This window comes from Oncorhynchus nerka, linkage group LG19 (genome assembly GCF_034236695.1).
Source record: "Oncorhynchus nerka isolate Pitt River linkage group LG19, Oner_Uvic_2.0, whole genome shotgun sequence".
In the NCBI taxonomy this organism is placed as follows: Eukaryota; Metazoa; Chordata; class Actinopteri; order Salmoniformes; family Salmonidae; genus Oncorhynchus; species Oncorhynchus nerka.
The window spans coordinates 28738149-28754863 of record NC_088414.1 but is presented as its reverse complement, the minus strand read 5'-3'; the positions used below and the strand labels follow the sequence as shown (position 1 = coordinate 28754863).

The window sequence follows — 16715 nt, the reverse complement described above, 5'->3', positions numbered from 1 at the left end:
TGTTTCAAAAGCTAAAATTAACTTCATACAAAGAATAAACCAAGTCTCACACATACTGAATCAGTTTCTCCCCCCGCTACTACAGAAAACTAAATCTAAAAAATTAAAAAAATTAAAAAAGGGAAAATGACAAGACTGCCAGCTAATATCTACTGAAGACTGCGATATCCCATTGTGATTATAGTCATTTTTAGACAGCCTTAGAGCTCAGCCAAAGAGGAAGCAGGATTTAATATAATCAGCCCATTTCCCCCTCCACAGCGCTGCGGGGTGTCAAAATAGCACTAGCCAAATTCACTGAAATCTGAACCACTGAAATTCATCCCTTGCCCAAAACTAATCTCTGCCAGCTAGGCAGGCACCCGCTCATCCATTCAGTCACCCACGTGAAGGTGCAGGCTCATGGCTAGGCAGTTCATGTCACACAGGATAAGTGCTGTGTATGTACAGTGCCTTCAGAAAGTATTCACACGCCTTGACTTTTTCCAAGGTGTTACAGCCTGAATTTAAAATGTATTCAATTGAGATTTTAGGTCACAGGCCGACACACAATCTCCCCATAATGTCAAGATAAAAATGTTTAAAGATTATTGAATATATTTTTTTTTTGGTAAACAAAGAGACAAATGTCTGTCAATACGTATTTCAACCCCTTTGCTATGGCAAGCCCAAATAAGTTCAGGGGTAAACATTTGCTTAACAAGTCAAATAAGTTCAAATGGAGTCACTGTGTGCAACATGTTTGAATAACTACCTCAGCTCTGTATCCCGCACAGATAAGTTCCCTTAGTTGAACAGTGAATTTCAAAACAGATTCAACCGAAGACCAGCGAGGGTTTCCAATGCCTCGCAAAGGGCACCGATGGGTAAAAAAAAGTTTTTAAAATTAAAAAAAAAAAAAGGAGACATTCAATATCCCTTTGAGCATGGTGGAGTTACACCATCCAAAGTGTAATTAGTATCAATACAAAGATGCAGGCGTCCTTACCAACTCCGTTGCCGGAGAGGAAGGAAATCACTCAGGGATTTCACCGTGAGGGCAATGGTAACTTTAAAACAGTTACGAGTTTAATGGCTGTGATAGAAAACTGAGGATGGATAAGCATTGTACTTACTCTGCAGGACTAACCTAAATGTCAGTGAAAATAAGGAATCTTGTAAATAAATAAAAATCCTCCAAAACATGCATCCTGTTTCCAATACAGCACTAAAGTAAAATCGCAAAAAATGTGGCAAAGAAATCTTTATCTTCTGAATACAAAGAGCTATGTTTGGGGAAAATCAAACATCACTGAGTACCACTTCATGGTGGTGGCTGCATCATGTTATGGGTATGGTTGTCATCAAGGACATTTTTGGAGTGGGATAAAAAATACAAATAAATAAATGAAGAGCTTAGCACAGGCAAAATCCTAGAGGGAAACCGCTTAAAAATCTTTACCAATGATAAACAACCAACTTGAAAGACCTTGAAGATTTTCTAAAATAATAATGTGCAAATATTGTACAATCCAGGTGTGGAAAGCTCTTAAATACCTAGCCAGAAAGACAAAGCTGTAATCGTTGCCAAAGTATATTCTAACATTTATTGACTCAGGGATGTGAAACACCATGTAAATGAGAGGTTTCTATATATAATGTTCAATAAATTAACAAAACATTTCACTTTGTCATTATGGGGTATTGTGTAGAAGTGTGAGAAAAAATATTGAGGCTGTAACAGCAAAATATGGAATTAGGGGTATGAAAACTTAATTACAATAAATGTTTGGTAATAAAACTTAAAAATGGGAGTGCCACAGCAAATAGCATCAGTCATTTCAATACAATTACAACCCCTGCCAGGGGGAGCGCTGCTTGCACCCATATTCCACAACTGTTTTCATAGAACAGGCTGCATTTCCATTATGGGCTGTTTGTATACTTATCCTCTACGGCAGTGGTTCCCAAACTATTTATAGACCGTACCCCTTCAAAATATTCAACCTTCAGTGCGCTCAACGCACTCTCAAATTGTGTTTTTTGCAATCATTGTAAGCCTGCCACACACACACAATATGAAGCATTTATTAAGAGTGTGAATATCACTTCCCATGAGACTGGTTGTGACAAAGGGCTCTTATAGGACCAAGGCACAAATAAATCATTTCACTCTTTATTTAACCATCTTACATAGAAAACCTTACTAGTCATCAAAAATTGTGAATAAGTTTAATGAGAAGGGTGTGCTTGAAAGGATGCACAACTCTGCAATGTTGGGTTGTATTGGAGAGAGTGTTTTAAATCATTTTCCACACAGTCTGTGCCTGTATTTAGTTCTCATGCTAATGAGGACCGAGAATCCACTCTCACATAGGTACCTGGTTGCAAAGGGCATCAGTGTCGTAACAGCGCGATGTGCCAAGGCAGGATACTCGGAGCGCAGCCCAATCCAGAAATCTGGCAGTGGGTTCTGATTAAATTCCATTTTCACAGAACCGCTTGTTGAAATTTCAATGAGGCTCTCTTGTTCAGATATCAGTAACTGGACTGCAGGCAGGGCATGAAAGGGATAACGACTCCAGTTGTTTGTGTCATACATTTCGGAAAAGTACCTGCGTAATTGCGCACCCAACACACTCAGGTGCTTCGCTTTAACAAAATGAACCACTTTCATTGTAGTGTCCAAAATGTATTTCAAGCTGTCAGGCATTCCCTTGGCAGCAAGAGTCTCTCAGTGGAGGCTGCAGTGTACCCAAGTGGCATCGGGAGCAACTGCTTGCATGCGCTTTACCACTCCACTATGTCTCCCCGTCATGGCTTTTGCACCATCAGTACAGATAACACATCTTTACCACCAAAGTCCATTTGATGTCACAAAGCTGTCCAGTGGTTTGCAGAAGAGGATGTCTTAATTGGCCTTCCAAAAACAAATACCAGGAGCTGTGCATGCCAAGTCTGTTGACTCATCCAGCTGTAACGCATACAATTCACTGGCTTGTATGCAAAGCAGTAATTGTTTCAAAACATCACATTGTCACATAAACATGGTTAGCAGATGTTGATGCAAGTGTAGCAAAATGCTTGTGGCTCTAGTTCCAACAGTGCAGTAATACCTAACAAGTAACCTAACAATTTCCCAACAACTACCTAATACACACAAATCTAAAGGGGTGAATGAGAATATGTACATTTAAATATATGGATGAGCGATGGCCAAACAGCATAGGCAAGGTGCAATAGATGGTATAAAATACAGTATATACATATGATGAGTAATGAAAGACAAACATTATTAAAGTGGCATTGTTCAAAGTGACTAGTGATGCATTTATTAAAGTGGCCAGTGGGCCTCTCAGAGTTAGTGATTGCTGTTTAGCAGTCTGATGGCCTTGATATAAGCTGTTTCAGTCTCTCGGGCCCAGCTTTGATGCACCTGTACGGACCACTCCTTCTGGATGATAGCGGTGTGAACAGGCAGCGTCTCGGGTGGTTGTTGCCCTTGATCTTTTTGGCCTTCCTGTGACATCGGGTGCTGTAGGTGTCATGGAGGGCAGGTAGTTTGTCCCCGGTGATGCGTTGTGCACCACCCTCTGGAGAGACTTGCGGTTGAGGGCGGTGCAGTTGCCGTACCAGGCTGTGATACAACCCGACAGGATGCTCTCGGTTGTGCTTCTGTAAAAGTTTGTCAGGGTTTTGGGTGACAATCCAAATTTATTCAGCCGCCTGAGGTTGAAGAGGAGCAGTTGCACACTCGTCACCACACCGGCTACGTGTGTGGACCATTTCAAAGGATAAGGAACGAGACCCAGGAGCGTGGACGAGACCGATGGAGCGGGAGCGGGGATGAGACGTGGTAGACACCGGCAGATTGGAAGCCAAGTGTTCCTATCACCAATAACAGGTACTGTACATGCAAGCACAACAATTCAGAAACTAAGGCAATCTGCTGTTTTAAATATGTCAATGCTGGCTCAGTTGACAACAAAAATACAAGGCTTTCAGTTGGAGAGAGTGCAATGGTGTGGGGGGGTGGGAGTGTAAAATGAATTAAATGAGCATGTGAGCTAGAAGAGAAAAGAATGGAATTAGGAGACCGTATCAAGGCTGTGACCACACCCCTACATGTTCTTAAGAGGCTCTGGGTAGAGTGGTCACCATGGAAACGAGACAAAAATATATTACAAACTAGTTTTGAGTTTTTCATTAGCAATTTCAGTTATTCAAGTTTTATTTTCTGACCTTTTCAAAACTCCTTGTGGTAGCTTTGTAATTGAATGACAAACATTTCTGGGGTTGGAGTAAAAACACTTTCCCACGAACTATCAGCACACAATCACATCGAAATATGTTGAGACTTGTTACGGCTTAAAAATCCTTCTTTAACCCATCAATAAGGGATCATAGCTCCCACCTGGTCAGTCTTATGGAAAGAGCAGGTGTTTTCATAATGTTTTGCACACCCAGTGTACACTGTATGTTCAATTCAGATACAAGAGTGATCCCTATAACCACGCCTTGACAAGCACGTGTATTCTAATGTATCGGAGGAATTTATTACCCTAGTATTCTAGTCAAAATTTCATCTCAAATCATAACTAAATCTACCCAAAGCATGTTTCACACTGATATTTTGGTCCACAGCTTACTCCTGAGATAAAGGGCTGGAACACACGCTTTTAATGAAGTTGTAATCAAGTTACCTAAATTAACCGCAGATGATTAAAGCTTTAAATAACAGATCAAAGTAATAAATATTTTTTTTACTAGGGTCTGGGGAAGGTGCTATATAAAAGGTATATGGGTGAACAGTATCCTCCTTAGAGAAGTCATGGACTGTCAGATATGATTATCTATGGATATCCCACAGGATAGTAGAACAGGAGAATCATTGAGCATTAAAATGTACTCTATAATTCACTTATAGATAAGACCAACAAATTTGAAACTCTTTGACATGACAAGCTGGACCCTAGTGGAAATACATGCTGAAGGGCTTAACACATCTGATATGCAAACAATGTGCTCATGTGGGAGGAGTCTGTTAATGAACCACCACTGGCAGGGTTTTGTTTTCGTTAGGAGAGCAGGTTTGTCGAAGTGCATGCATAGCCAAACGCTCTCGTCACCACTCCTCTTCATTCCTCCCTGCCATATGATTGAACAGATGGAGAAATTCTGTCCCTCACTCACACCCAATTTCTTTCTCTCTCCCTCACACAGACCAATGCTAGTGTAGTCATATTTTCCATTCTGTTAAGTTATTGACAGAGCAAATAGGGTGGGAGACTGATCACTGTAGTGCATGTCTGGGTATCAGGCTGAATGGATGAGTTCAGGCAGTTCAACAGTGGCCGATCCCAAATTGAGGGCCACATGCACATCACAGGTCTTTCTTCACTCCCTCAAACATGGCAAACTCATCCCACCCCCTGCATCCCTCTTCCATCCCAAAAACAGCAAAATTTGCACTTGCAAAATACAGCTAGCTCAAGGGTGAACATGACAGGCACACCAGCTAGTGTACACAACGCCTAAAAGTTTATCTCATACAGGATGGGGAAATCGGTGGGATGCCACTGACAACAGTAACTGTTTTCAGATCAAAGTAATTGCTTCCACCTCAAGAAAACAAAATAAGTCAGCTTGATTGCAATCAGGAAATTCTTCAATTGCGTATTGTTAGGACATTTTAGCACAGTGCTGAGCTATAGTTCGAATCAGAGTTCCATTATTGTTCCATTGTATCCCCCCACGAAACAATAGCTGCTACATGACTAGACTATATTCAGTAGCCTATATTGCCACGGCCGCCGCCGCCCCCCCTTGTGTTTGGTCCAGACTGCCATCTCACCTGCAGCGAACCGCACAACGGTACGAATCGGACCGAGACCACCCTTTGAGCGATACACCGTGCATTGTTTAGTGCGGATAGTGTTCATACCAGTTCAAACCAACCGAACTAAGGGAGTAAACACTATGGTGTGAAAGCCACCTTACAGGTGATATTTATTGTGAGTGGGAGTGGCAGTCTCAACAGTTCACTACTAGTGGCAGTCTCCTCTGGCCATCTGTGTTGTTGAATGCTGCCATCTAGTGTGTCAATTGGTAGCCTGCAGGTGGAATTTCTTTCCACTGCTTTAATTAGGCTCTAGTCTTTTACTTTGATCCTTTCTTCCTTCCCTGTAGGACACTTATGAATCGAAATTGCTCTTTTGGTCTCTAAATCCCTTTCTTAAACTGGAATATTCCTTTCCAGGTTCTCATCCTCCTCCCACACGTCTCCAATGCCTCTATGAGCACAACACCGAATGAGAACACCCATTTAGAAGGGCTCAGAGTAGCTTATAAATGAATTTAAAACATTGTGCTTTGAGGGCCTTGCCTTGCTTTCCTTACTACAATTAATTTGTTTTATTTTTTAAATGTAGGACATTTTTCATTATGAGCCGTTTTGAACGAAAGGCCAAGAACGAACAAACTCAGGGTTTCTCAACTTTCATCCTTGATGTTTATGGTGTCTGTGAGAAGTGTTTTTGCACAATAAAACAGACTTAAACTCTACTCAATTCTAACAATGATCATCTGATATTCCATTCAAAACTGCCAATACATACAGCTCAGCCATTTTAAAAGGCAGCAGTGCCAAAATTCTAAACATTTAAAAAATGAAAATGACAAAGGAATACAAGGTTTCAGCTCTACACTCCCTATTAAAAGAATGTATCATAAAGCGTGTGTGTTGCATCCTGTACCTGTCTGGCCAGGTTGACAGAGTCAGCGGTGAGTCTGTCCCGGAGGTGTGGGTCCAGTTGTACAGCCGGGGCGATCTCTACCACCTTCTGGTGCCTCCTCTGGATAGAGCAGTCCCTCTCATACAGGTGGATAACATTACCATACTTATCACCTGGGAGAGATGGGATGACAATGTGATTAGATCTACTGTATACAACCCTTTTAAAAGAGGCAACAAAAACAGTCTAACAAACTCACCCAGGATCTGCACTTCAATGTGTCTGGGTCTCTCAATGAACTTCTCCACGAAAAGAGCACCGTTCCCAAACGCAGCCAGGGCCTCAGAGTACGCACGCTGATAGTTCTCCTCCAGCTCCTACACACGTCAACCGACGGGGATCAATAAGTCAGCCAGCACAAAGACAAAACACTCAGACTGGAGCCTCTACTTAGGCACAGATATTTATACTCGCCTCGTACTCTTTGACCACCCTCATTCCCCTGCCCCCACCACCGTAGGCAGCCTTAAAGATGATGGGAAAGCCATAGGTGTTGGAGAACTCCTGGGCCTCCGATAGGCAAGTGATGGGACCGTCTGTCCCTGGTACAACTGGAACTCCTGGAAGCAAAAACAATCCAACAATGAGCTTAACTAAACAGTTAACTTAACAGTACACAATGTCAGCTGTATGTTTGATGATTTTGCTGAAGAAATTACTTTAAGACACGAAACAAACATCCATCAGATGGTCCTGAACATGACAGTAAGTGAGTGTCCGGCCTACCTGCACGGATAGCGATGGATCGAGCCTCCACCTTGTCTCCCATCTTGCGCACCACATCAGGGGAAGGGCCAATGAAGCGTACCCCAGCATCGACACATGCCTGAGCAAAGTCTGATCGCTCAGACAGGAAGCCATACCCAGGGTGGATTGCATCCACATCATTTTCCTGAGAAAAATAATAAAACGATGTGGGAAAAAAACAAAGCTGTGATCTTTAAGAGCAGTAACAGTTGGTTCAGAAAAGTTTCCAAAATATATTTTCACATCTCTGACCTTAGCAACTTTGATGATGTCAGGGATGTCCAGGTAGGCAGCCACGGGCGGCAGGCCTTTCCCTATGAGGTAAGCCTCATCTGCCTTCTGCCTGTGCATCTGGCCGGTGTCTTGCTCAGAGTAGACAGCCACTGTCCGGATCCCCAGCTCAGTGCACGCCCGGAACACACGGATGGCAATCTCACCTACAAGTTGTTGGATTACTCAGCTGTCATGATGCAGTCTCAGGAAAATGTAATCATGTGGTGAGAGGAAACTAGCTACAACAATTTGGCTTACATTTCAGTGTCAGAAATACCAAGGTAGGAAAATTGTTACGGTACCTCGATTGGCCACCATGACCTTTTTGATGGGCTTGTATTCCAGTGTCTGAGGGGAGTTGTGGGTGGTGCGAGACAGGCAGCATGCCCTCCTGACAGCCAGTAGCCCCAGGGCCGAACGCATACCTCCAACGTGCAGCAGCATCTTCACAGAGGAAGGGTGTGGTTAAGGAGTAAACAGACAGCCCATGCATGATGCAACACAGGTCCTGACCTAAATACAGTCGTATGGGGACTGACTTAACGGACAGTAAACATGTCAAACTTGTCAAGGCGATAAGATGCAGACAACAGATAAAATAAGCCTAACACTTCCTTTTGCTTTACCTTGGAAGGAATGTGGGAATACTAGATACCTGACTTACCTGTAGAAATATCAGTTGTGTCTAGAAACATTTGCACCAAACATTATTTTTATTTTTTTACCTTAAGTGTGTACTTCACTGCATTTATACTTGAGATATCACATTCACAGTAAAAGTATTTTTTTTATATGTAAAAAATATACAAAATAAAATTGCTGGAGGACATCTTTAACCTCTATTACAGTACACTCGTACCAGACCTCTGGCCTAACACTCCATACCAACTGACTAAACAAAGCATTCATGTGCAACCCAGGGGTCAGTGACAAAAAAAAAAAAGGTGGAACTTAAAGAAATAGTTTGGTAAACACTTTCCATCTGAACAAATAGTGACTGAATGAACACAGCAGGGGTGGAAGCTCCATGGGACGCAGATGGGGAAAAGAGTAAAACATTCCTATTCAGAGGACCTGTAGAGGAGATCAATTCAGCAATACTTTATTCATTAGAAAAGGCCAAGGGGAAATTAAATTGGGTTTGAACACAACAAGAATTAAATATAAAATGGTTGAATGTCCAACTGCCTTTAACACGCCACCCTAGCACACAAATCAATCCAAACCCTTCAGAGTATCCGAAGTGTTGGCCTGTTGATGTGACAATATCATGAGACTGGTCCGCCGATACAGCAGCATTAGTGACCTCTCGTAGTGACCTCTCGTAACTCCAGCATAACAAAGCTCAGTTGTCCATGGTCCGACCACCAGTTCTCCAGATTTGGAAATACCTCATCTGTATAAGTAGTAGTCACATGAACAGGCTAACTGATCAACACTAAGAGGTGGATATGGTTTGATACACCAGAATTCAATCCCAACACTAAAAATGTTTGGCATAAACAATGGCACGTCCACTGCTGCGTTGGCAGGAGCAAGAGACTGATAAACCATATCACATTCAGTACTTTGTGATCCCAAATATAGGACATCAAATTTAAAAGTCCGTATCATACGGGCACTTCATTATAGCTATACCTGCACTGCATGTTGAAAATGAAACAGATTGGGACAAAACAAAACAAAATACTGCAAAGCGCACATTGCAATAACAGGTTCAAAGGTAAAAAGAAAAGGGCAGTTTGCAGGAATGCTCTTTTGATGTCAGATCCCCTTGATAACAAATATTTGTTTTGCCATGTTGACAAATGATACCATTTATTATGAAATTCTCATGGCACTGTCATGTTGGCATTAGAATAAAACCAAAGAATTGATAAGAAATCCCTAACCATTTTAACCCTAACCTAGTACATTACTGCACGTGACATCCTTTATTTATAACATCCTCAATAAATGCAGGTGAATGAACCTAAGACTTCACTATGTTCCCATGAATAGAAATGACTTGAAAATAAAGCAAAAGGAAAGAGAAGAGGGAGCAGAGTTGGCACAAAAAAAAAGAAAAGAAACGAGGCTAGTCAGAGGCTGAATGAATGGAAGTGGGCCAAATGAAACAGGATATTCTTGACGACATTCCTCTGGTCCAATCATTTGAGAGACATGTTAAAAGGCAGCTTATTGTAATATAGCCTGGTACATTGTCTTCAACTGTAATTTGACCTGTCAACCATTTCTACCCAAAAATGAGCTGCAAACGTATTTCATTGTGTTCTGTATTCAAGCTGACAGGGTGTGTTTATGGCTTAATGAGGGCTCTGGAGAAAGTCTGGCACCAAGGACCTCGCATCAGCAGACTGACCTTGAACAGCCTCTCCATTGTCACCTAAAGTGCCTTCTTTCTAGACAAGAGAAATAGCCCAGCCCTCACATTGTAAAACGTGATGGCTACTGTAATAAGTTGACTACCTAATGAGTTAATACTTCACAGAGAACTTTCATTGAGATTTCAGGGATTGATATTAAGGTGTTGCCCTATTGCCTGGGGAAAGTAAATTGAGCAGTCCCGCAAGTTGAGCCTGCCCCATTTGGCAGGTCATTGAAAACAACCAAACTGCAAAGAATTCCAGTAGCCTAAACCTGACCTTTCTGGTTCATCCGATTGTATTAGGTGAAAGACAATTTATGGCAGTCAAGCAAGTTAAATTTGTTCTGAGATTTTTACTGATTTACTGGAATTCTTAGCATTTGGGTTCTCAGTTTCTAATTCCTTCCCCATGTGTAGGTGAAAGGCAGGCTGTATGGCACTTCTGTATGTAAATAGCTAGTTTACTTTTTCAACCAAGTGATCATAATCTTCAGGCAACCAATTTTTATTTTTTATTTTTATTAAAGCTCCCAACTTACTGATGGGCAAGTGCCTTTCAGAATGTAACGTCAATCCCTGTGACAAACCAACCTATAGCATAGGACTAGGGCCCTAGTGACATGCAGAGACTTCACTACCATCCTTCCCCAAATATTGCCAATATGTCACTCATAAATACATGGGCCTAAACATGGCCATCAATAACCTGATGGCTTTGAAAATGGGCCATGACAGGCAGAACAAGGTGGTTTACATATCCCATCAAATCAGTCTACATGTAGGCAGGCTTAGTCTCTGTGCTGGTCTTTCCCACCACACAAGACATACTAGAACATGTTGGGGCAATTAATTGGTCTTAAAACCAGATGACTGAACACGCATAAAAACACTCAGTTCAACAAACACTGATGTGGCATTAAGTAAACGGTTACTAGTAGGCTGAAAAATAAAAGTGGTAGCCTGTTTACTACCATCATTACAAAAGTTTAGTTTTATTCAATTTAGAGGCTGAATCCTAAACATTCTGAACACAGTAGCCAAGACATATGCTACTTGTGTTGATAGCACTGAATATAACCAGAGAGCAAGTGTAGCAAGTTGAGGTTGTTGTTGGGTAAACAACCCCACCATGCAGTTATAAACATACATGAGGTATGGAAGCGGTGTTGAGGAAACAAAGCCTCAACTTTATCAACTCATCTGGAACAGATCTGGCATGCTCTTCACAACAAACACCTTCATTCAACAATTCATTTTAGATTCTGGAAACATGGTGAGTAGGTGAAATGCATTTGAATTTCTTCACGATTTGCCCGCAATAATCTTCACAGTAACTACAATTGTAGTACAAGGAGTCAATGTCGTAGACTACCATTAAACATATGAGAAGGACTTCTGACCTAATAGAAGTGTTGCAGGAAGCCTACCTTCGGCAAAGTAGCAGGACAGATTTCTGCAACGACAATAATTCCTGCTCAATTAAGCAATATTTGCCCTAGAGACATTGTCAAACCTCAAAAGATCTAAGCTTGAGTGGAGTACTATGACATGTTGCATAGATCCAGCTATATCAAATAAGAAAGTGCACTTTTTTTTTTTACCAAATCTGCATTCTGGATGTAAATGGCATGTTATATAAGAGTCCACACACTATTTATTTTGATTGGTTTTGAAAAATGTACCCCAAACAGCGATGGACTTCCATATGCACATTTTAAAGGTGCCAGGGAGTGGATTAAACAATAAAAGCTCCAAAAACACCCAAGTATCTCATTTTAGAACTGCAACGCTCTCAGTAGTGATCCAGGTCTTTAGATGTTGTACATATTAAAATTGTGTGATTCCAAACTTCAACCTCAACGTTATATACCACTTTGTGCGACTCATGCCATACTTTTCAGAGTGCTCATGCTTCACGGAGAAGTATCACAAGTGGATAGGGGAAATCACTCGAATGGCACAAAATGGAACATCGCTCGGAATGACAATTTCACATACATCTACAAGACCTGCATCACTATACTGAGAGCATTGCGGTTTCTAGGATGTATATTTAGGTGTTTTTGTGCATGTTTTATCCACGCCTTGGCACTGCAGAACAAGCTACATTTAAGTAAAATTGCAGAAAAGTGTGTGGACTCTACTATAACATGCAATTTGCATCCAAAATACAGATTTCTTTTACATCAAAATGCAAAGTTAACTTCTCCTTTAAAGGGATACTTCTAGATTTTGGCAATGAGGAAAGTGCAGTTTGAAGTTGCCAGATATAAAAATGTTATCCACTAGGTCAGCCGACTCTGGGAAAGTAGAGAAAGGGCTTCATTGCCAGAACCCCGAAGTATTCTGTTAAAGGGATTGATCAGCCGGAATCAAACTTAAGACAGTACACACAAATACACCTTAGGTGGAAAACAAAAAGGCTAGCACGAAGAGCATGCCATATTTGAACGTAGTCTCTTTCCCAGCTAAGTGTTTAGTAAGCTATAAGCCTGGCAGGGGTAACTTGAACCTAGGCCTAAATGCCATCGGTAACCATGACATTCAAAAAACAAGTCTAGCAATGTGGCAGACTGAAAATGTAGGGACAGCTATAGCCCCAAAGCTTGTTCTCTATTGAAGCAAACCTATGTCCCATGTTCCAAATGTACATTACATTTAAACTTACTCTACCCATTGTCAGCTGATTTCTGTCTGTGGAAATGTATCCACAGGAAAGTATTATTAAGCCAACTTCAAAACGCAGGTGTCTGTGTGTGGCTATTATGACTTGTCACCTAAAGGCACCTTACGTGCACAAGACAGAAGTAGCCTTCAAGTATGCATACTAACTGAAGTCTTGCAGGTATTTACATGGTTTTGCACATGTACCAGGTTATAGAAATCTCAATGGCAGTAACGGCAAGCTAAACAGTTGGGTAAATAATACTATTGCTATTTCCTCAAATTTTGACCCGAAAAAAGACAAACCGCACAGACAGCCGGCAGAGTTAGTACAAATGTGATTTTGTTCAACAATCTGATTTGCAAGTAAACTTCAAGTGTTTGCAGTGCTTTATTTCAGATCAGAAACAGTGTGGTTAGAGCCCTGAATGCTGAATGACTGAAAGCTGTGGTATATCAGACCATATACCACAGGTATGACAAAAACATTTTTTTTTTACAGTTCTCATTACATTGGTAACCAGTTTATAATAGCATTAAGGCATCTCGGGGGTTTGCGGCATACGGCCAATATGCCACGGCCAAAGGCTGTACGCAGGCACACCGCGTTGCGCATAAGAAAAGCCCTTAGCCCTGGTATATTGGACATATACCACACCCCCTCGGACTTATTGCTTAAGTGGATACCAGAAAGCTGGTATCACAGTCTGATTTATTCATGGACAGCAGTTGGTAAGATATGAAAAAAGTAGAAACCATAAGGAAATGTCACAATAGATGGTTGGGACACTAATGCACAATAAAGGCTATGCCACCGCAGTGTTCTTCAGACTGGTCCTGCATACCCAAGCCAAGGGTCTGGCCTGCACCCCGGACTTGTCTACACACCTCATGGGTTCCGAGGACAATAATTTAATAACACTGCTAGGTCTATATATCAGAATGAGTGAACAGGAGTCCAAAAGTTACACGTTGTTGCACGCTATAAACTAGATTTTATACGAGAATCCTTTCCAGACATTACCACATTATACAACATGCACATGAATGAACTGTCCAGACAGTTTCTGTTCCACTGAACTCTTGACCGATTCACCAGTGCTTGGTGAAACACCAAAGTCGAGGTTCTTCACTGATCGAAAGAGCAAACAAACCAATCTCAATCAATGTTCTCACGTTCGACGTCCATTCGGTGTATTATTTGTCAGTCAGAAGATAACGAATATGTACATCACTAGTTTTTACTGGAGTCCAAAAGGGCATTGTCGCGGATAATTCTAAATGGCTAGCTATGTGGAAATGTCACCATCATTTGAGGGAGTTGTCGGCTGCAGTGTACACTTTTGCTCGGTGCTTAGTATGCAGCCACCTCACAGCCAACTAACTTCCATGAGAAAGGGCTACAGTAACTGGCATAGCTAACTCGCTAGCTAGCCAACCAACTGTTAACTAGCTAGCAGCTCTGGACCTGCATGTAAAAACATAGTATGATGGATGGATATTGGCCAACTACCACAGGATAAGCAACCCCCAAATGGTCTATTTTTCTCCAAGACTTGTAAATCCAAAACCAAAAAAACTTACCTTACGGTCAAGTCTACAGTAGAATGCGTGAATGACTGAGGCTTTAAAGTCTCCCAGCTAACGTTCAGTGGCTATCGGACATTAGCATGGGTGTTGGTGTGGCGCTTTTGACTGTCGCTGGCAGTTCGCTCTTCTCTTCAATCAGCGTAAATTGATCTACCTCAGTGCATGTGGCTTTTATGATTTTTCTGTGCACCCTAGCTAACTGTCCTCCTTGATGGCTGAAAAAAAGGCTGGTGTTATAATGACTAGCTAGCTGTCTATTGAGATAATACATTTAAACCCATTCAGACGACTCGCCCACCCCTTGGCTACCTGCTATTGGTTAGATTTTTCCTTACGTCAATTTAGTTTCAAGGGTGTATTCTTTCCGCTGAGTCTGTTGTAAAACGTTTCGCAAACGAAACGAAACAGGGAGACACCTACCTGAATTTGTCCAACAGAAATTCTCCTTTAAATTTTAAAACGAAACGTTTTTCAACTGTTTGAACTAAGGATTACACCCCTGGCTAATGTTTGGAATTAATGTGTGCTATTCGTAATACCCAACGTCAATCAATACACACACACGCACCTGTTCAGCTATTGGTTGACGGGGTAGAGGAATCGTGCAAGGAGTTTATCATGAAACAGCCAGCTAATACTACACAGCACCGTGAAACACAAATGGTGAAATTTTTAGAGTAATTATAACATTGCACTGTTATTCATTCTACATTAAAAAAAAAAACATGTACAGTGCATTCAGAAAGTACTCAAAAGCCTTCACATTTTGTTACATTACAGCCGTATTCTAAAATGGATTAATTAGTTTTTCCCCCCATCAATCTTCACACAATACCCCATAATCACAAAGTTTTATTTTATTTTAGCAAATATCATAGTTACATAAGCATTCAGACTCTTTACTCAGTACTTTGTTAAAGCACCGTTTGTGGCGATTACAGCCTTGAGTCTTCTTGGGTATGAAGCTACAAGCTTGGCACACCTGATTTGGGGAGTTTATTCCATTCTTCTCTGCAGATCTTCTCAATCTCTGTCAGGTTGGATGGTGAGAGCTGCTGCCTATTTTCAGGTCTCTCCAGAGATGTTCGATCGGGTTCAAGTCCGGGCTCTGGCTGGGCCACTCAAGGATATTCAGACTTGTCCCATAGCAACTTCTGCGTTGACTTCGCTGTGTGTTTAGGGTCGTTGTCCTGCTGGAAGGTAAACCTTCGCCCCAGTCTGAGTTTCTGAGCACTCTGTAGCAGGTTTTCATCATTGATCGCTCTGTACTTTGCTCCATTCAGCTTTCCCCTCGATCCTGGCTAGTCTCCCAGTTCCTACCACTGAAAAACATTCCCACAGCATGATGCTGCCACCACCATGCTTCACCGTAGGACTGGTGCCAGTTCTCCATCAGAAGTGACGCTTGGCATTCAGGCCGAAGAGTTCAATCTTAGTTTCATCAGACCAGAGAATCTTGTTTCTCATGGTCTTAGAGTATTTAGGTGCCTTTTGGCAAACTCCAAGCAGGTGGTCATGTGCATTTTACTGAGGAGTGGCTTCCGTCTGGCCACTCTAACATAAAGGCTTGATTGTGGAGTGCTGCAGAGATGTTTGTCCATCTAGAAGGTGCTACCATCTCCACAGAGAGCTCTGTAAGTGACCATCAGGTTCTTGGCCCTTCTCCCCTGATAACTCAAGTTTGGCCAGGCGTCCAGCTCTAGGAAGAGTCTTGGTGGCTCCAACATTATTCCATTTAAGAATGATGGAGGCCACTGTGTTCTTGGGGACCTTCCATGCTGCAGACATTTTTTGGTGCCCTTCCCCAGATCTATCCCTCGACACAATCCTGTCTCAGAGCTCGAAGGACAATTCCTTCAACCACATGGCTTGGATTTTGGCTAACATGCACGGCCAACTGTGGGACCTTATATAGACAAGTGTGTGCCTTTCCAAATCATGTCCAATCAATTTAATTTACCACAAGTGGACTCCAGTCAAGTTGTAGAAACATCAAGGATGATCAATGGAAACAGGATGCACCTGAGCTCAATTTCGAGTCATTGTGGGGTATTGTGTTTAGATTGAGGGGAAAAAATGTAATCAATATTAAAACAAGGCTGTAACATAACAAAATGTGGAAAAGGCCAAGGCGTCTGAATACATTCCAAATGCACTGTATAGTTCTGGTATTCATTATGCATTGAAGAGATCATTAGGATTTGTAAAGTCTCTAGTTACCAGGTTAGCATACTGTGTGTTTCCTCCGCCCCTAGCCAATAGACATACATAATTGATTTTCAACTAGGTACAGACCATAA

At 41.7% G+C, this 16715-nt stretch overlaps 1 protein-coding gene across 1 annotated transcript in view; it reads right to left on the bottom strand.

The window, feature by feature from the left end:
- The window catches only part of LOC115101316 (pyruvate carboxylase, mitochondrial-like), a 97318-nt gene extending 82637 nt beyond the window's left edge, over positions 1-14681 (bottom strand). Inside the window, exons 1-7 of the mRNA XM_029620703.2 lie at positions 14410-14681; positions 8096-8237; positions 7773-7957; positions 7500-7665; positions 7188-7333; positions 6973-7090; positions 6735-6886 (exon numbers count right to left, since the gene is read on the bottom strand). Of these exons, the coding sequence (XP_029476563.1) occupies positions 6735-6886; positions 6973-7090; positions 7188-7333; positions 7500-7665; positions 7773-7957; positions 8096-8237 (909 nt within the window). The 5' untranslated portion in view covers positions 14410-14681. The remainder of the gene's footprint in view (positions 1-6734; positions 6887-6972; positions 7091-7187; positions 7334-7499; positions 7666-7772; positions 7958-8095; positions 8238-14409) is intronic.
- Positions 14682-16715: the final 2034 nt, after the last annotated feature.